Source organism: Erpetoichthys calabaricus, chromosome 7, assembly GCF_900747795.2.
Source record: "Erpetoichthys calabaricus chromosome 7, fErpCal1.3, whole genome shotgun sequence".
Taxonomy (NCBI): domain Eukaryota; kingdom Metazoa; phylum Chordata; class Cladistia; order Polypteriformes; family Polypteridae; genus Erpetoichthys; species Erpetoichthys calabaricus.
Genome location: NC_041400.2, coordinates 27,920,501 through 27,941,901, shown reverse-complemented (window position 1 = coordinate 27,941,901; position 21,401 = coordinate 27,920,501). Strand labels below are relative to the sequence as shown.

General features: G+C 36.3%; 1 protein-coding gene across 1 annotated transcript in view; it reads left to right on the top strand.

Moving 5' to 3' along the window:
* The window catches only part of LOC114654381 (long-chain fatty acid transport protein 6), a 47,325-nt gene extending 28,969 nt beyond the window's left edge, over window positions 1–18,356 (top strand). Inside the window, exons 7-10 of the mRNA XM_028804886.2 lie at window positions 483–681; window positions 10,980–11,077; window positions 15,033–15,163; window positions 16,981–18,356. Coding sequence (XP_028660719.2) covers window positions 483–681; window positions 10,980–11,077; window positions 15,033–15,163; window positions 16,981–17,157 — 605 coding nt within the window. The 3' untranslated portion in view covers window positions 17,158–18,356. The remainder of the gene's footprint in view (window positions 1–482; window positions 682–10,979; window positions 11,078–15,032; window positions 15,164–16,980) is intronic.
* The last annotated feature ends 3,045 nt before the right edge of the window (window positions 18,357–21,401 follow it).

Below are 21,401 nucleotides of genomic sequence, written 5' to 3'. Positions count from 1 at the left end.
CACAATAGCCTTTACTCTAAAGTAACACCCATCACTACACAAAATATAACTGATTCAAATGCTATGTCCACATCCAGCAGCAAAAGCACATGGAAAAACTCTACTAGAAGGGGACTCAGAATACCAGAAGAATTTATGAAAGTCTTCATTCAAGTTTCAGAGTTTTGTCATAGTTTATGTGTGCACTGTGTATATATGTTTTCCTCATATTTACTTATGTATTCAGAAGCATATTCAGAAAACCAAGGGATATTCAGCCTACCAGGAAGACTGTCACTATGGTCTAAAGAAGTGGAAAAATCCTTAATAAAAAATAATATAATAAAAAAAATGTTTAATGTAATGATCAAAGTAAGTCTCATTAACTAAAGGCATCTGTCAGAAAAAAGTGCATATACATCCGTCAGAGTTACTTCTATTTTCAGTGCAATCAACTGGGGTAATGATAGACATACATTCATAGTCCTCTCATTTTCTTGTAGGTGAAACTGGCCTTCTAATTACACCAGTGTCAGTAGTCAGTCCATTCCTTGGCTATGCTGGAAATAAGGAGATGTCTGAGAAGAAGCTGCTGCGGAACGTTTTCAAGGAAGGGGATGTCTTTTTCAACACGGGTGATTTCATGCTGATTGACCAGGATGACTTTGTTTACTTCCGGGACCGCACAGGCGACACTTTCCGGTTTGTAATTTTCTGGTCATTAACCTTTCAGTTCACCAGACTCTCAGTACACAAGGAAATAGAAGTGGCAAATTAAATTAATTTTATTCAAAAAATATAAACTATAAGTAAATGTTATGTTTACTTAAATTGTTCCATAATTTCTTTGAATATATTGAATTAGATCAACATTTTAACATGGGTTTACTGGTGATACTTTTATAAGCAGAGCCTGCAGCTTGGGACATTGTTAGGCAAGCCTTCTCTTCTTAACCGGATATTTTATGAATGCACAGTACACCACACTTGTTGAAAATAACACCATTACAGTTTTGAGGAAAGTTTTTAGGTCCAAAACCGATGGTGAATTTCTGTTTAAGTAGTGTATTCAGAAAACAGGTAAAGATATAAAGCTCCCACAGGTGATACTTGAAAAAAGGCTTGGGTGATACCTACTTTTTATGATAAATGATAGTTTTTTGAAATATTACAATACATATTAATATACTTTAACTTGGATTATTGCATGAAAGGGAGCTCTCAGAATGTAAAGGACACAATTCCCAAATGCAGTTCCATGAGTACAAAGCAGGGATTTTTATTTGCTTATATGTAACTACATAAAAGGTACAAATGTATAAATACACTCCAAATTTAGCTTCCCATCAACACAATTTTTCCACTATTTCCAAATTTGATAAATGAAATCTGCCCAATTTTCCTCACCTTCCTTTCACTTCTATTCCGGAAGAAATATTGATCAGTCTTACGGTCTCAGACAGCATTTCTATAATATATAAAAACATTTTAAAGTCCCTTTATTTCAAAGATCCCAGACTACATTGGGAAAATGATCTCTTACTCAACATTTCAGAAAAGGAGTTGGAAGGAAGACACGTGCAGAATTCACTTTAGCTCCATATGCGCAAAGCATACAGTTATTCAACTTAAAATCTTTTATCAAGCACATCTATCTAATTTAAAATTGTCCAAAATATTTCCAGGGCAAGATCCAATCTGCAAATGTTGCAGTTGAGCTCCGGCCTCATTGGGCCACATGTTTTGGGCCTGCACCAAATTAACATCATTCTTGACCAAAATCTTTATATACCTGTCAGACAGCCTTGGTGTCACAATCTCTCCTAATCCATTAACAGCTGTGTTTGGTGTACTCCCAGATGGGCTTAAAGTGGAGAAGGACAAACAAACTGCAATTGCCTTTACTTCACTATTAGCACGTAGTCTTATCTTGCTCAACTGAAAGAATCGTAGCTCACCTTTTTCAAGTCAGTGGATAAGTCATGTTATATACTATTTGAAACTGGAAAAAAATCCCACTTAGAGGATCTGTTCAAAACTTTTTTAAAACCTGGCAGGATCTAATTAATAACATTCCAGAATAAGCATTTATATTGGGTGAAAAGGATTGGATCCACCCCTAAGTGGCCTGTTAAAGTAAAGCTGTTACTAGTCAAATAAGCATATAATATATTGGTTAACATTATAATATTATAATTAGATTGTGAATTTCAAAGTAAATATCAGACTATAATTTTAGCACAAGAAATGAAGATTAAAATAAAAAAATAGAAATATGATTTATTGGTCCCTAAGGGGAAATTGAGTTGCTCCAACAGTAACATTTAACTGACAGTAATTGAGAAGTAGAGTAAAAAAAAGAGTATGCACTATTATACAAGTGCAAGACTCAGAACTGTAACAATAATAATTACATTTATATAGTGACTTTACAGCTGCTGAAAGCACTTTGCAGATACAGTGGGGAGTCCCTTCAACAACCAGCAATGTGCATCATTCACCTAGATGATGTGATGCCAGCCATTCTTGCACGTCACTCTCAGCCCACATTGCCTATTAGGTCGTGAAGGAGAAAGAGAGAGAGACAAAGACAGTTATAGACGTGTGATTAGGGGACCTGAATGGTTGAGGCCATGGTGGACAATTTTGCCAGGACAGTGGGGAACACCGTACTATTTTCTAAAGATGCCCAAGACTTTTTTATTACCGTGCAGAATCAGGACCTTGGTTTTATGCCTTATCCGAAGTGTGGAAGTAAGTTTTATAGCACAATGTCCCTGTCACCACACTGATTGCCATACCCAGTGTACATTCAATGAATAGAAACATTGCCCAGTGCCAACATGTCTTCTATAACTAGGTAAGGTGAAGATATACACAATAGGAGTAGGCATTAGTTTCCTCTGAGTGTAGCTCTTATGAATATAATGGAAAAACTAAATTTAATGTTAAATCAAATAAATGAAAACAGTCTTAACTATAATTTGCACTACTACGCTAGAATTAGAAAATTTATCTTAAATGTCGTGGAGGTCAATAAATCATGCAGAAATAGTCCACAAAGTAGATTACTACTGTATGTACTTGTACATATTTTATACAAAATAACAAGCATGTTTACTTGGACTGAATAAGCAACTATGGTTGCGCATTCTGCCAACCCACAGAAAGGCATGTGTTTCAGCACTTCAGTCCCAAAATACATATACAGTTTTAAGACTCCAAAAAGGCTAGAAAAAGCCCTAATAGCTGGTTAAAGATTTTCTCTTTGGTGTTGGTTCATTGAGATGAAGTTCTTCCCTCTTTTGTCTTATTGGCACTGTTTAGTGTTGTTCTTGCAGACCATTTCACTCTGTATGTGTGATTTTATCAGTGACACCGTTTCACCCTGTAAGCTTTTTCTAATAAAGCAGTGTTTGCAATAATCAAGTTAATTTTCACACTTACTGTTCAGTGCAAAGATACTACATGTATTAGAACATTAGAAAAATTTTACAAGAACAGGCCATTTAGCCCAACAAAGCTTGTCAATCCTATCCACTGAATTCTTCCAAAATAACATCAAGTCTAGTTTTGAAAGTCCCTAAAGTCCTACCTTCTCCTAAAAAACTTGGTATCTTACAATATTCCATGTGTCTATGGTTCTCCGTGTGAAGAAAAAATTCCTAATGAAATTTAGCCATAACAATTTTCCAACTCTGTCCATGTGTTCTTGTTGAACTCATTTTGAAGTAACAGTCTCAATCCACTGTACTAATTCCTTTCATAATGTTAAACACTTCAGTTACGTCTCATCTTAATTTCTTTTTGCTTAAACTGAAAAGAGTAAATTCTTTTAATCTTTCTTCATAATTCATCCCCTATAGCCCTGGAATCAGCCTAGTCACTCTAATGTGGACTTTTTCTAGTGTTGCTATGTCCTTTCTGTAGCTGGGACACCTAAACTGATCTCAGTTCTTTAGATGATGTCTAACCAGTGCGTTATAAAGCTTGAGTATAACTTCCTTTGGCTTGTACTCTACTCATCACTCTGTATAACTTAACAACATTCTTATAGCCTTATTAATGGCTTCTAAACACTATCAGGAAGTTGCTAGTGGTAAGTCCACTGTAACTCCTAAATCCTCCTCATAATGAATACACCTCATTATAATAATAATAATAATACATTTTATTTATTTGTAGGCGCCTTTCTAAACACTCAAGGACAACAACAACAACAACATTTATTTATATAGCACATTTTCATACAAAAAGTAGCTCAAAGTGCTTTACATAATGAAGAAAATAAAAATAAAAGACAAAATAAGAAATTAAAATAAGACAACATTAGTTAACATAGAAAAGAAGTAAGGTCCGATGGCCAGGGTGGACAGAAAAAACAAAAAAAAAACTCTAAACGGCTGGAGAAAAAAAATAAAATCTGCAGGGGTTCCAGGCCACAAGACTGCCCAGTCCCGTCTGGGCATTCTACCTAACATTAATGAAATTGTCCTCTTGTGTCTAGGGTTCTCACGGAGTCACTTGATGCTGATGGTCATACAGACTTCTGGCTTTTAATCCATCCAACATTGTTGGAACATCATGGTGCTTTGAGTAGATGGTGGTGGCGCAAGCCATTTTATCTGGCACAAATCTGCCCAAGCCTGTATATTGTCCTTTGTCACTTTGTAATGGTTTAACTGATTCTATATTATCTGCCAATCTCCTGGAATGGTACATGCGCCATTCCCTTATGTATGCGTTGTGTTGTTTAATTTAAACTAAGGTCAATATCAGATTCATAGATTTACTTAATATGCACATTTTTGAAAAACTAGAGTGTTTAGAGGTGGTGACATTATGACATAGTGCTGTCCTGAAAGGACATCAGTGTGATCCAGAATTCACTTAAAAATATTTTTTTACAGTCACTATAATACCAGTGTCATTCCAAGAGGGCGGATCTGCAAGGTGGATGGCTTCCAGAGCTCCTATAACTCCTGGCTCCAGCTTTGTTATTCGTTCAATCATTTTCTCTTTGGAATAGCATACAAAGCACATTAGTCCATTGAACATTATCATTGTTTAGTACAGAATTAAAACAGGCTACTTGTCAATTCAATTTAAAGTGCTACATTCAGCACAGAGAACACAGTTAAAAAAATAAACCTACAATTCTGTAGGTATACCTAAGACACCCAGTAGATGTCACTAATATTCAAAATATACTTTTGAAGTGACTTGACAAACTTAATATTCCATTTCATGTAATTGTTTAATAAAACAACAAGCCTAAGAGTTCAGTAATATGCTTTATTATTAATAATGCTGCTTCAATTAGGATATGATATAAAGTCATCATATGAATGATAAGTAGGCTTCCTTTGTAAAGAGCATGAGCAGTAGGAGATCTATTGTTTTTTTCTTTTGATAATAATTATAATCATAATCTATGAACAAGGCTTACTTTCTGAATTGGCTATGGGAGGCTTTGCAGCAAATTTGTCACCCCAATATGAGGTCTGTACACAAAATAGTATAGTCACAGCCACCACAGTTTGACTTTCACAGCCAGATAATTTTTTCAACATACAGTCCTCCAGTTTTATGCAAATATGCTACTCTGTGGGTTTCTGTATAAAACACTTTTTCTAAACATTTTGACTCCAGCTTCAGTTTTGGTGTAATGAGGTGAACTGTAGGTTAACAAATATTGGTACATTTTAAGGCTTGAGCATATGACAGTGGTCAGAAAATAAAACCACTTTCTTAAACAACATCAGTACTTTTGTTCTATATTTGGTGTAGAGCTCTGGTACAGTTCTCTTTGTATATTACTATTGGCCGAGTACTGTGTACTGTAAATTTAAAGTGGGCAGCATGTCCTTAAAAGAAGACTTTTCAAGCAGGTGAAAAAACAGCTTACCCTTTACCAAATAATTTTGCGTTATACTTGCATTTTCTCCACTCTGTCACTTTATTTATCTGACTTGGTAAATACTCCAATTATTGTTGGTCCCATTTATTCCTCTCTTTTTCAATCAAATGTACCAAAGTAAGGAGCATTATGGTTTCTGAGATGAACAAGATAATTGGTACATTTACAACATTTGTCATAATGTGCTATGTGTACAAACAGCACGTAAAGCTGTTGAGGTCTAATGGCTATCCATGTACATTTGGTTTGAATCAGAATTTTGTAAAATTGGCAGCTTAGCCTCTTTGGCAGAAGATCCAGTGTGTTTTGCCTGAAGTTACTACCCAGCATTTATAATGTGACCAGTCAGAGGAAAAAAAATATATAAGCAAGACATGAAATGGGAGGAGTTGGCTTTTCCTCAAGGTTATTGTGGAAAATGTGATCTTCAGTTGTTAGACAAAGAAAAAAAAATAAAAATGACAGATGTTAAAGGAATACTCCACCCAAAAACGATACATATTTTAATATATGTTCCTTACCTTGTAGTTTGTACTGATGGATGAGATAACATTTTCATCTAATATTTTCATGCAGAATGAATAGAAAAAAAAAGTTTATGAAACAAATGAAGCCAATAGTGACCAGTGCTTTACAACGGCAAATGATGTAAAGAAACGTCCATGGATAAAGGAACAAAAAATCTCACATTACTGGTGTTGCATTATTTATATGTCAGTTATCCAGTTGTATGTGCAAAATGTGCAAAACACATGTTCTTTGCTAAAATAATGTTAAATATATATATATCCAGAATAGTAAGCGCACATCATAAAGTGGAAACTAAAGTCTCATGGAAATTACTTTTTGAATTGAAGATCCACCTCTCCTTCTTATTCGTTGGTAAAGAGTCCGGTCCTCAGTTCAAAAAGTGACTCCCATGTGCATTGATGTTTCCAGGAGTATATATTTAAAAATATTTTTTGTCAGAAAAGCATATGTTTCGCACATTTTGTGCGTATGACTGGATAACTGATATCTGACTTAAGTGACACGAGTAACATGAGATTTGTTTTTCCATGGATGTTTTTCACATCGTTTGCTATACAGCTTTGGTCTGTATTCTCTTCTATTATATCAAACTTTTCTCTGCATTCTGCATGAAGTCATAAGATTAATTTTTTTTCATGACCACTACAAACCACATGGGGTAAGTAAAGTAAAAAGAAAATAAATTTTTGGGTAGAGTATTCCTTTTAGCAAATCATTGTATCTTTTTGCATTTGTACTCACAAGTTAAAATAAATCAGACACTTAGATCCATTGAACGTTCATCAATACAATTAAGTCTTCAGCAACTGACGTACAAAAAGAGTCATTAACAATGTCCTGTATGGAATGATTTGTGAGAAAAATCATATAGGAATTGTCACCATTCAAAACAAGACCATGTAAGCAAGCTAATAAAAATAAGACAGAAACAATTTTGGGTTTGTGTTTTGCAAGGAACACACACTACCTAGAAAATGGTTATTTCTGCATACCCACAGCTATTGGCTTACAATGAAACACACTTTTAAAGAGAGAGAAAAGGACAATTGTTTCAATATTAGAGGAGAAGATAAGACTTAGCTTGATTTTAATGCCTTCTTGCTTTCTTGAAACAAACATCCCAGGAAGACAGCAGATCACCAGAGTAAGAATCTTTCATCCAACAGTGAAAGAAGAAACACAGCTGATTTGTCTTGTCAGTTGCCGAGTTCTCGACTGCTAAAGTATGTTCAGAGGGAAGGGCCAAAGGCTGAATGATTACGTTGATCTGCAATATGACATATTGCAATAAACAGTAAACAGGTTGTAGTGGTGATTCTTTTCTTTAATTTAAGCATGATTTAGAAACATTTTACCTACAGTATTTATAACACAGTTCCTTAAAATATGTTTCAATTTTCTGCCTTTATGCTGAAGCTAGAGTATTCTGACTAGAATTGTATATTAAAACATCTTCTAACTTTACCCGTTTTCCTTTAGTGTGTGTTTGAATATAACATTCTCAAACTGACTTAATCAAATTTAGGGCTACCGTGCCCAAGGCCTGTCTTGGCAGCATTAGACATAACACAGGATACAGCATTGGGTGAGGCATTAGTGTATCATATACGTACTCACACATGCTCACATCTACACTAACACAGGCACAGTTTAGGATTGCTTATTAACTTCACATGTACATCTTTAGGATATGGAGCAAAACTGAAGTATCTAGAGAAAAATCCTAAACAAATGTGCAAACTCCAGGGCAGATAAATGTCTTATACTGTATGTCAATGATTATGCTTACAATCACCATAAGTAGAATTTGAACCCAAGTAAAATGCTTTTTCTAGTATAAGCTAAAAACCTTTGTATAATGTATACTGTATATAAATGCCAGTTTAATTCATGTGTTAATTTATAAGTGTTGCAAAATGAGAGAATATGTTGTGTGTATGCAAGGCCATAAAAAGTGCAGATGATGTCTTGATTATTCCTTAGTGAACAAGTATATAGAAATTTACTGATGAACATTTTAACAGTGGTTATGTTTACATTGCAGTTTATGATTCTGCATCGGACATATTATACTGTACATGGTTTTGGTATTAATTTAAAAAAGAGCATAACCACCCTGGAGGTACTTCAATAGCATCTCTGTTAAGAAGTTTCTAAACTTAACAAGTCTGTAGCTTTGCTTTGCCTGAGCATGGTTCATTACACACTTTTACTGTAGACTGAACTTACAAAAGCCTGTTTGGATTTTGTGGACTAGTGCCTCTGTATATGACCCTTTGCTATGAGAGTAATGCTTTGGCAAGCCTCTGTTTATCAAATTGACTGAACTTTTTACACTCCCTTAGGTCCCTGCTATAAACTGTTGAGTGTTTGTTTCTTTTATGATTTAAGCATGTGTAAACTTGCACATCAGTACATGCCTGTTAAACTTTACTCTAGAAAGCCAGGGATTTATCCTCTCCCTTCTTTTGTAAGTGAAACATTAGCAAAAAGTCTTCTGGGGGAAATTATAGCTGTCTTGTGGAGAAAATATTAGGTGCTAAAAGCAAAACTGCAATGATGAAACAAAAACACACCAACTCTGTGGAAAAGAGACTCAGTGATGCCCGCTGCAGTCTTTGCTTCATTGACCAGCAAACCAATGTCTCCTCGCTCAGGCTTATCTTCATTGTTTCTTTTGCTGTGGGATCTTAGGCAGGTGTCTGAAAATTTAATTGATCAAAATTATTTATATTTGTCTTCAATCCCTATAGGTTATTCATTCATATGGGATCAATGAAGACATTGACAGCATACAGAATATGAACAAATATTGTCAAGTAAAGAGGCGGAAAATACCTAACAATGTATTAATATCAAGGACTTAATAAGGAGTAGAGTCAACTTTTACTTCCTTCACAGTAGTTTCAGTCCTTCTTTAAATGCTGTCCTGCACAAGTTCTGAACTGTGTACAGTAGTATTTTGCACCATTTGTCAAGAAAAAAAAAAGCTCCAGTTCTTTGAGAAATCGAGGAAGTAATCTACTTTCCACTCTGCATTTCATAACTTCTCATGAAGGGTCATGGCCATACGGTGTTTGTTAAGACGAGGTCACAGGTTTGTGGTACTTTTTGAGGCTGTACATTTGTGGCATTTAGCATCAATCCTGTGTAGTATCTGCCTAGAAAGGTGAGCTTTAATTTGTGACACTGTTTATCTCTTCACCAGTGCAGTGTGTTCATGTTTAGCACGTGCTGTCCTGATTTTTGAGACAATTACCCTGTATATATGAAATATATTTTTCAATGCTTATGATCAGCACCCCTGCTATTCAGGTGGCAAATATTTGGCTCCTTTGAACCAATTAGTTGTAGCTTTTTGCTTTGAAAACACACATATTAAAAAGCTTTTGGTCAGACCTCTTGTGTACTGACTGATTCTGCTAATTGGCAGTTGACCTATTTGTATTTGCGATTTACTTAGTCCTTAAATTACCCATTTTTTAGGTGTTTCTGTTATTTTGTCCATCTCTATAGTCTAGTGTGCTTATCCAATCACAGGCTCTAACATTATGTGCAATTGTCATACTTAGTACACAAAAACCATAGGAGTGCTTTCTCATATTTCTGTTTTATGAATTCAGTAGCTCATGGTGAAAAACGTGGGCTTTGCCTGTCACATGCACTCATGTAAGATACAATAGAAGATATGTCAACTTTCTGCTGCGGTCTGTCAAAGAGTGTTTAGGCTAGCTGAGTCTACATAAAGCTGAATATTTAACGTATGCTCAAAACCTTAAAAACTCCACCCACAATGGATTTTCTGCAAAGTATCACACACTTGGGAATACTAATTTGCAGCTTCAACCAGTGTTTCAAAGCTTAGTTTTTCTGATGTTTTATACCTTTTGTTTTTTTACATGTGGAGTTCATTGACACATATTCTGTAGCACAAGAATTCAAACACCAGCCCCCTCACAAAGGGCTGTGTCAACTCCTGCAGGGCATCTGTTAAGCATCTTACAAGCAGATGGCAATTCTTTGCAGGGTCTTTCTCACATTCTGCTACTGTTATTTTTAAAATGCCCATTAAAGCCATTTTTAATATGTAGCATTTTATACTTTTCTGTCTTTTCAATGAGGGGGCATGACAGCTATTATAGTGCCACATTTTACATGTATTCTAAGACAGACAGATTTAAAAAGCAAGAATATCTGTTCTGGTGTGCCTTATTCTTTAATCAGCTGAATCCAGCTCCAGTTTCTTTGGGACCTGTGACCATTTCCAAACTTTTAAGGTAACTATTTGTTGTGTGAGAAATTTAGGAAGCCAGAAAGTGTAATAGTCTATGAACTGGTTCACTGGGTGCGCCACTTGAATCACAGCATCTGCTGGTGGCCTTGGTTGGAAATGTGAAGAGATTATGCTGCCAGCATGTGGTTGCCCTAAACAAAGCTTTTCATCTTTCTTCAGAATCTTTGCCAACTATGTAACAGTGCATGTTGCTTAGCCTAAGAAATTTTAGACAAGTATTTCAAGTAAAGTGCTAACTTCCTGTTGTATTTACAGGTGGAAAGGGGAGAATGTTGCAACAACTGAAGTGACAGATGTTCTTGCATCCCTGGACTTTCTGCAAGAAGTCAATGTTTATGGGGTTTCTGTACCAGGTACTTTAAATCTATAAGGCTGGATGGAACAGTCTTTCAGTTAACAGCAGGCACAACTGGGAGATATATTGATAACAGTTTTAGACTGTGGCCCCCTCAAAGGTGTAGGAGGAGTGAAAGGTGAAAGATTTTAAATGGACTTTAAATGGATTTTAAATGATGGCTCGACTCACTCATGCTTAAAAGTAAACAATAATGGCTCAAAGATAACAGTCATGAAGCTCAGAAATGTAATATTATTGCTACAGCAGTGGCTAAATATTCCAACAAACTGCTCTTTATTCTGCTTAAATGGGACACATGTGGTCTCTGAGAATATTAAATCATGACAAAGGCACCACAGAGAGTTAAGGTTGCAAATAGAGAAACGATAGCCATAAGGCATATCCTAATCCTAAAACTACAGCAGCCATAAAACATATTATCTAAAATTGCAGCCCATATTGGGAGAACTCTGTGGGTAGCCAAATTAACAGTTAGAAGAATGTCAAAATATATTTGAAGATAACTTGAAATTAATTTCAAGATGTCTTAAACCTAATCATATAGTACATATCTGATAATACAGTTAGTCTGTTTCAGGATATGTCTGTTGCTTTTCAAGGTATGTTGAAGAATACATTCTGTATTTTTCAAGTAAAACTTCTTCACAATCATTGTATACTGCATATTAATTTCATCCATCCATTTTCCAACCCGCTGAATCCAAACACAGGGTCACTGGGGTCTGCTGGAGCCAATCCCAGCCAACACAGGGCACAAGGCAGGAACAAATACCAGGCAGGGTGCCAACCCACCGCAGGACACACACAAACACACCAGGGCCAATTTAGAATTGCCAATCCACCTAACCTGCATGTCTTTGGACTGTGGGAGGAAACCGGAGCGCCCGGAGGAAACCCACACAGACATGGGGAGAACATGCAAACTCCACACAGGGAGGACCCGGGAAGTGAACCCGGGTCTCCTAACTGCGAGGCAGCAGCACTACCACTGCACCATTTGCCACGTGAAATTAAAAAAAAAATACTTAGCTTGTTCTTACATTTTAAAATGGAATTGAATAGTGCTGGAGTCCAATAGGTCCAATATGTCAGTTTTTCAAGCAGAGTTTTATGATTCTTGAGATTGCACACATATTGCAAAACAGTACATCAATATACTTTTAGGAAGGAAGAAAAGCAAAAGCCAAAACATATTTTATGAGATTCAGTCATTTAAAAAGGAGATCAGGTGTGCCCATTACATTACTACTGGTCTTCCTCAGCGACAGCCTTTCAACCCCAGTGGTGCGGCTTCACTTTGAAAAACTTCTTTCCAAGTGCTGTTACTGCAGTTATTGAATGTGATGCCCAGATATGAATTTCTGTCTCTCTTCTATAGACACCTAGACAATAATCGCTGAAAAAAGCAAACTATCACTCAAGTCTTTACTCTTCCATGCATAACAAACTGCATGCTAAGTGCATGCTAGACCTATCTTGCACTATCTGTCGTTAGAATACCAAAATGGACATATGTACGATGACACTGGCAGCGCCAGATAATATCTTTTCAAAAAAATTAACGTGAAATACTACAATTTTTTTGTGAGTGGTGGGAATACGCTTCCATATAATTCAATATGTGTGCCAGCATTAGGCATATGCTGGGGGAAATGTCAAAATTCCACCCACAACAGTCTCTTTAAGCAGACAAGCTAAAAGGAAATGTATCCTTAACTCAAGAAAATAGTACAAAGAATCTATGATAAAATGTATTATTTCCTGTTTACTTTTGTTGTCACTAGCATGCCTCCAAAACGCAGAAGGCACATATTCTTAAATCAGGACCTTTGCTGCTTCAAAACAGATGTATTTAGTAGGTTTAAGGTTGTTATTTTAACATTTAGACCATTCCTTCCATTTTAAAATGCAAGAACAGGCTTAAGTATATTTTTACATTTATAAAAACATACTTTACTTTAGAACACAATTTCATGTGGCAAATTAATATAGATTGACAGATAGGTATTTATTTGCCCCCTGGGGAACTTTTTTTTTTTACAGAATTTCTTTAAATAATTTCAGAAAAAACAAGAAAAACAGTGAGAAATACAGAGCTTTTGTATAAAGCCTGCTGCTTGGACAGCGCCCAGAAGTACTTATATATACCAGAAGAAATAACTTCAACATGGAAAATATTGAACTTATTCTTTACAATTATATCCATATCACTATGTGATAACTGAAGTCATTCCAAAATATCATGAAATAACTTTCCAAGCTTGTTTGATATACCTCAGTAATATTTTGATGTTTCTTTAAAATAATTGTGCAGTTTGAGATATCAGAAATACAGTTCAAAATTTCTTAAAATAACTTTTTGTAAAATTTATTCTTTTTTTAATATTTAAGGTATCTTGATATAATTATGAGATATCTCAAATAGCACAACAAGTTGTTTTAACAATTCTGACCCACATATCTTAAAATGAATTTCTGTTATCTTCATACCAGCAAGCCCGCGATTCTCGAAAGAATCGCAAATCCAAGAATGGCAATCACCTCATGGAGGGTGGGTGCATCCTGGGAAATGTCATTCAATTAAATAAACATATTTGTACTAAAGCGGTTTCTTTTTGGAGCTGTGACTCATGTGGTTGTGGTGTTTCAGAAGCGCGTTGTAGGTGCCTTGTTTCCATCAGGACGTAAATGCATGACAATATCGCGGTGAAACGGAGGCTCACCGTCATCACTTTGAAACACAATTGCCACTTCATTAACGATGGGAACATTGTATCGTCTCGGATCCTGTTCTTTGTCCTTTATTAGCACTAAGACAATTGTAGTTGGTGCCACACCATCCGCCTCTGCTTTTGTATTGGCTTCTCTTTCAACCTCTTGTAGCATTTTTATAGAGTTTGCTAATGGGTGATTGTTTATGACTTCAGCTACGTTTCTCATTATTAGCTCTGTGGTTGATATACTGTGTCATCTAGATGTAACACATACATTTGGACACATTTGCGGTGGTGATTTGGCTCAGGGTGCACTGTTCCAATCCAATGCAATATTTGTCAACACACGCGAAAGCAGTATGGGCCATTCCCAGGGGGGAAGCCGGTGCGTGATGAAATGTCATGGAGGGTGGGTGCGTCCTGGGACAGTTCATTTCAAAGCGCTTCTGTTATTGTTTTTCTTCATGCAGTCTCGTTTTTGTTTTTTTATGGCTGTGTCGTCGTATATGCAGTGGTGTGGCCGGTCGCGTCCGGGCGGCTGTACAACCTGGCGTGCACGCTTTACCTCAGGTTTAGTTCACAGGTCGTAGGCATGGTAAAGTTTCCATTTAATTCAATAACCCCATTTGAACTAAAGCGGTTTCTTTGTGTGGGCGCCTTCGTTCATTGTTTTTATCCATGTTGTTTGGACGCCACCTACTGACTCTGGGAAGCCGCTGCGCTTGACTCTGGGGCGGCGCCGCCGCGTTTTGGGATGCCGCTGCGTTTGACTCTGGACTCTGGGGCGGGCGCCAAGGCTGCAGTGCGCATGCGCCTCGGTGCATCCGCCGTGCATAAATTAACTGTGGTTTAATAAGATAGATTGACTCACATTTAATGATATTAAAGAAAGTATATTTATTGAATTTCTGCTGTGTTTGAAATTTCTTAAAATGTATTTCAGGACATCTCAAATTTAACTTTATTTAAATGCATTTGTTAGATATCAAAATGTACTGAAACTCAGTTGAAGATACAGTATCTAAAAATATCTGAAAACTAAAATGTATTGAGCTCATTTTCTGAATCTCTATAAATATGAACTTGGCTTGGCATACAGAGGTCTTAAATTATTATTAGTGTGAAAATCCAGTGGAATCGTATTGGGTTAAGCAAAAAGGCAGTGTAGGAGCTCCTTATTATATCTAACAAGAAAAGGAAGTAATTTACCCTAATCCATTTTGTTTTTCTTTTCAGGACATGAAGGGAAGGCAGGGATGGCAGCTGTCATCCTTAGGCCTAATCAAGTCCTAGATTGCAGAAGTCTTTATTGTCATTTAAAGAAACATCTCCCCTCCTACTCTTGGCCTCGATTTATAAGAATACAGGTAAGGAAATAAAAGTCAGGACTTGTGCATGGTATTCACATTTCTGATATAGCTTCTAAAATTCTTTATTGTTATTTCAGACACTGAGAGAGTAGACCGGTTTGCGTAAACTTTCTCAGAGGTTTTACTCAAACTTTTTTCTTAGCTTAAATGGGGCATTTGGTATTTTTCAAGTCAAATTTATTTCTTCACAATCATAGTATATATTAATTTTTCACATGAAATAGTGTTCTTGGGTGAAGCATTTTTTGTATAAATTTTAAAAATACTTGTCCTGTTCTGGTGTTGCAAAATGGAGCTGAAGGGGCAGGGGTCCAGAGATAAAAGCAAAATCTTAAAACTTACTGAACATGTCCAGTTTGAAATGGCAAATGTTTTGATTCTGGAAAACAAGTCTTCTGTGTTTCGGAGGCATATTTATGTCAAAAGTAAATTGACAGAAATATATCTTATCACACATTCCTGGTACTGTTTTCTTGAGGTAAGGATATGTATCCTATTTGTTTGTATGGCCACGGGGGCTGTTGTTGGTGGAGTTTTATATGTTTCCACAGGTGCAACTGTAGCTTCAGGTTGCATTTGTTCCTCCTTTTATCACTCCAGTTGTTTCATCAATGATTATGTTCTGGCATGGCTGTTACAAATGATGATCTGCACAAAAGTGGACTGAATGTATGTTATAGTGGCAGAGCTGTCAGTATGTTATGAAAGTATCTAATTTAAGTATGCTTGTACCGTTTGACTGCTTCTTGGTTAACTTGTACTAGAAAAGGGAGGTTCGCCAGAAAATGAATATGTGAAATATACTCTCTTTCAAAGGTTTTATGATTACACAGAAATGTTCAGATTTTTTTAAAAATTGATACTTTATTTATTACGGTGCCATTACGTTGATTTAAAAATATAGCCAAGACATTACTAATGTTGCAATGTCTGGGTGATTTCAAACTTTTGAGCACATCTTTATATATAATACGCTACCGTGGCTGTTCGTTTGTCTGTCCAAGATTTTAAATCACCTGTTGCTCACAAACAGTCTGAACTATTGACCTGAAATTTGGTACACATATACTATGTGATGTCTACTATATGCTTTCAGGGTGATGATTGACCTCCAAGGTTATTCCTCTTTTTCATTTTTATTTTATTTTATTGTAGAATCAACTTTCGGCAGCAGCCAGCAGGGCTTCTGTGTGCCGCATGTTTACGGCACGTTTTCATCCCTACCACCTTCACCATCACTTCCCCTACCTCTTCATATGTTAAATCATTCTTGAGGCAGATTGAAGACTTAAGTGCCAGCTTAAGTGAAAAATTAAAGAAAATGTACTAAGTAATTGCAACATAAACGCTGACTTAATCAGTTTTAATGCAAAAAGGTGCCACAAAAGAAGAGAAGAAGCGGGCCACTAGGGTGGAGAAAAGAAGAGCTGCTCAGGAAACAGCAAGCGCATCAATTTCTGAGCAAACAAATACTAAACGTACAGAGAAAAAGGAGGAAAACTAGGAATACTCAAATCAAGTGTATTCACTGCACGTTATCATGCAGTGCGCCATTACTGGTTGAACATACAGTATATTGCGTTTGTTGACATTTACCCTTTGGCACATCTGTGCGGTTTCGTTGGTAATGCCAGCAGCATGTCTGCTTCTTTTATCTGTCAGTTTTCTTTCCTTCTTTGTCACCTATAATTTCATGTGTCTTCTGCCTCTTGCTTCAATATGTCCTTGCCATTGTTGCTGTGTTTTTTATTTGTATTTTGTTTTTTGACTTGTCCTTTGTTTAAATTTACTAAAGCTTTAAAATCTTCTTTTAGGAATCCTTGGATGTAACGGAAACATTTAAGCAGCAGAAGAGCAAGCTGGTGCAAGAGGGCTTTGACTTATCTCAAGTTACAGAGCCTCTCTATTTTCTGGATGAATCTGAAGAAACATACTCTCCACTGAGCAGCGAGGTGTTTGCAGAGATTGTGTCAGCGCACAAGAGAATATGACACACAGGCATGGAGTTTAGACAATCAGAGCCACCTACCTCCAAAAGATGTTATTAAAATGCTGGGCTGAATGCATGTAGCCTTGTCAAAGACTCCACTGGATTCCTGTTCATATGAATACTGTTTCATCGTTAGTCTCCTTGGAGCTTTCAAAAAGATAGTATATAAAACACTGACAGGCAGTACACTTGTGTGAAACAAACTCTAGATTTTACTTCTGCTTGTACTTTTCAGTTTTAAATAAGAGTTTGCCTACAGCTTCTAGGTGTTTTGCATTCCTCTGTATTTGTAGACAAATCAGTAAATGCATACAGGATGGCTTTGAAAGAAAATGAAGAGTAAAATGTTTTCAGACAGCAGAGGCATGTAATTTTACCAGCAGTTATTGTTAACGATGGAAGCAAATGAGCATTAGTTCATTAGCAAACTGAATTTGTACTTAGCTGTGTAACAGGATTTTAATTTTGTAAGAAATATCTTTGCTGGATTTTATACAGTGTTTAACTTGCACAAAGTTAAGTTTTCGTTAATAATTTAAATGCCCTGGCAAGCATTTGTACTGCATTAAAAAGAAAATGTCAGTGACTGTGCTGTTAAAACTGACATTTAGTTGACAACTGACATCCCTTGATACAGCACAGCTTATTTACACCCACTTTATAGTGTCACTATTTGTTAGTGAATCTGCTTCAAGCGTAGTTTTTAAAATGTAAACTAAAAATTCATGCTTTCTGTAATGCACACTATATAATTCACTTTCTTTGAAACACTTTTACAATCTTAACCTTGTCCATTTGTTGTCCTCTGCATTTCACAGTTTTATCGGTTTGTTAACATGTACTGAATTATTTCGTCTTCATTGATTTTGTTTGTATTATTTAAGTAAGAAGCCAACTGAAGACCTGTAAGTCATTTATATCTCAAACTAAAGTCCTTATCCTCTTGTTGTGCATCTAGTCCTTCCACTGTTTTTTCTATCCCAATTAGATCCAATTTGCCATCTTCTCTGAAGACAGTAATAGACACCTTTGTATGAAATCTTCAGTTTCCTGGCAGACTGACTTGTTTCATTTTAGTTATTTTGGACATCAGAATTGAACTTTGAGAATGCTTTACCTTGCAACCCACGAAAAGACAATTTATGTGCCTTTGTAAACAGAATAACAGGTTTCAACTGTGCTAAAGCAATTACAAAGGTTTCTATAAAAAACAATTAGCATTTAAACCTATTAAATTAAGGACGTTTAAGAGAGTTTAGCTATAGGAAAATGGGTCTTTGTAGTCATATGCAAATAATAAATTATAAATTCATCATTTTTGATTTTTTCTTTTTTCTTCAAAGGTGATCCTGTTACGTTAAACAGGTTAACTGGCGATCCCAAATGGGCACTTGTGGGTGTCTGCTTGTGTGGACCCTGCAGTGGAGTGGCATCCTGCCCAGAGCTGTTTCTTGCTTTGTGGCCAGTGCTGCGAGGATATCCTCCAAACCTGATGCAACTCCGAATTGGATTAAGTGGATATGAGAAAGTTATGTGCGTTTTATGAGAGTCCAATTGTGCCAAGCCTTTTTCTAGCACTGGTATATTACAAGAGAAATTCCAGACAGCACTAGAAAATGGAGTTCTATGTTGCCTGGAGGCGTGGGTGCTGGTGCCAAGTGTAAAATACCACAACAAGGACAGACGTACAGTGCCAGCTTGATCTGCAGTATTTGGGACAGACTATAGTTCTACTTTTAATTACTAAGCCTAGTTTAAGCCACATTTATAATAATATTTAATACAGTGCTTCTGTCACTGTTTCATTATTTGTAGCCATCTATTAAATGAGTTTCCGGTTCAGTGTTTTCAGCAAAGGTGAGCTGTTTACAAATAATAATTATTAATAGTTTTATTTTTTTCTTCTTGATTATTAATGATAAATTGTGTCCATATTTAAAGCTAATTATCCTGTTTTTTATCTCTAAATTGTTTTGATGTAATGTACAATTTGACTATAGGAAAGTGTGATTCTGTCATAAACTAAAATAGAAGACATGGTATTTTTTACAGTGTTATCCTTTGTTAACATGATTTTAATTTAGTTAGTAAACAATAACCAAACTTGAGTGATGTTAGGGTATCTCCCTGAGTGACTTGCCCTGCTAATTTCTGTTTTTTTGTGTCCTTCAATAAATAATAAAGCACCTTAAGTCAACTGCTATTTTAAGTTGATCATTTTTTTGTTGCACATAAGCACATCTCTAGTGCATGGACCAAATTATGAATAAAATTCATGCAATTTCCATTGTTGATTTCTAATAAACGCTTTCAGCAGAGTGTTTGTACCAATGTCTTGCAGTGACGATTCATGGGCTGATAAAAAGCATTCACAAATTTAATAGATTGTGTACATGCCAAGGTTTCAGAAAAGCTCCCAATGTGACTGTACACCACTGCACCTGACAACGATGACTTCTTCAAAACCAGTCATAAAATCTACGGCACCTGGGATGGAAATTGGTGATATACCAAGCTGCTGGCTGTACAGATAAAGCAGGATGAAGATTTTGGAGAACAAAAAGAGTAACTTTGCAGCACGTTAGTCTAATGTTCACTTTTTATCTTGGATGATTGTCTGTTTGAGATTTGAATAATTTTGGTTTTCCTAATGGCGATTTTACCTGCTAACATGTGGCACCCAAATGGTAGGCTACAATATATTCTGCTGCTCTGTTACTATACCTTGTTAGCTTTGAAACAAGCCCATTCCTAATAGGAGTATAACCTTTACATATATGCATTTGGCAAACGCACATATGAAAGACCACCCATATAAAAAAATAATGTTTTTGGACAGTAGTCTAACATAATGAAACAAACACAATGGCCATTAATAATTTTGTTTTTTTTGATGCTTATTTTGAAGGACAGCGTGGGCTTTACTTGAGTAGAATTGCCTCTTTAAGGGTGGGATTGTCTAGCCAAAAGCTTAAGTTTAATGTGTGCTCCACTGAACTGTTCAAGGCAAGGATAAAGCTGGAGGATGGATTGCAGGAGACACAGATGAGTGAATGTGTAGCATGTGCCTGCCAGATTTAAAAGGCAGACTGTGGGTTTTTCTTCTTGAGCCCCTCTCATAAAGGGCCCATTATTTCTTTTTCATTTTTAGCAAAATTGCTCAGTAATGACAACTGTTGATTTTCATATAGATAAAAGAGCCTGCATGAGAGAAGCCTTTATTTAACTGCAGAATAAGATCTCCTTCCCCCATATAAATAAGAGGTTGGTTCTGTAATCTATAGGCCATTTTTTTCTTCCTTTATGGTGTTTAGTTAGGGTATATGTTATTCAGTGCCATCTACTCAGCCATCAGGCTTACATTGGCCATGTTTATAGCCCAGATTACTATAATATAATTAGGTAAAACCGCACCCTCTTATGAGTTACGCTTCTCTATTTCTTTCAGTTTCTTCCTTCCTGTTTGTTTCGTTTTCCTATCCACACTTACAGAGCCTCTAGAAACTATTCAGACCTCTTTGCTTTTTCACATTTTGCTATGCTTCATCCTTGTATTAAAATTATTCAAATTCAGTTTGTCCCTCATCACAAGATACTCAAAACATTTCACGAGTGTTTAGACCTTTTGCTATGACACTTGGGCACATCCCATTCTGTTGATCATCATTGAGTTGTTTCTACAACTTTGTTCTGAGTCCATCTGTAGTCAATTCAATCGATTGCTCATGACCAGGAAAGGCACACACCTGTCTATAGAAGGTCCAGCACTTGATCATAAATCAAGCCATGAGGACAAATTAATTGCCTGCAGAGCTTAGACACAGGACTGTGTCAAGACACAAATCTGTTGAAGGCTACAAAAAATTCCTGCAGCATTGAAGGTTCTCAAGAACACAGTGACTTTCATATTTCCTAAATGGAAGAAGTTTGGAACAACCTCAACTCTTACTAAAGTTGGCCACTCAACCAAACTGAGCAATCGAGGGAGAAGGGTCATGATAAGGGTGCGGAACAAGAACCCAATGGTCACTCTGGATGAACTCCAGAGAAGCTGTGTGAAGATGGGAGAAACTTCCAGAAGGACAACCACCACTTCAGCACTCCACTAATATGGGCTTATGGCAGAGAGGCCAGGCAACACATGAAAGCCCATTTTGAGTACCTAAAGGACTCTCAGACTGAAAAACAAGATTCTCTGGTCTGATGGGGCCAAACGGTCCAATATCTGTTTTATATTTAAGTGTA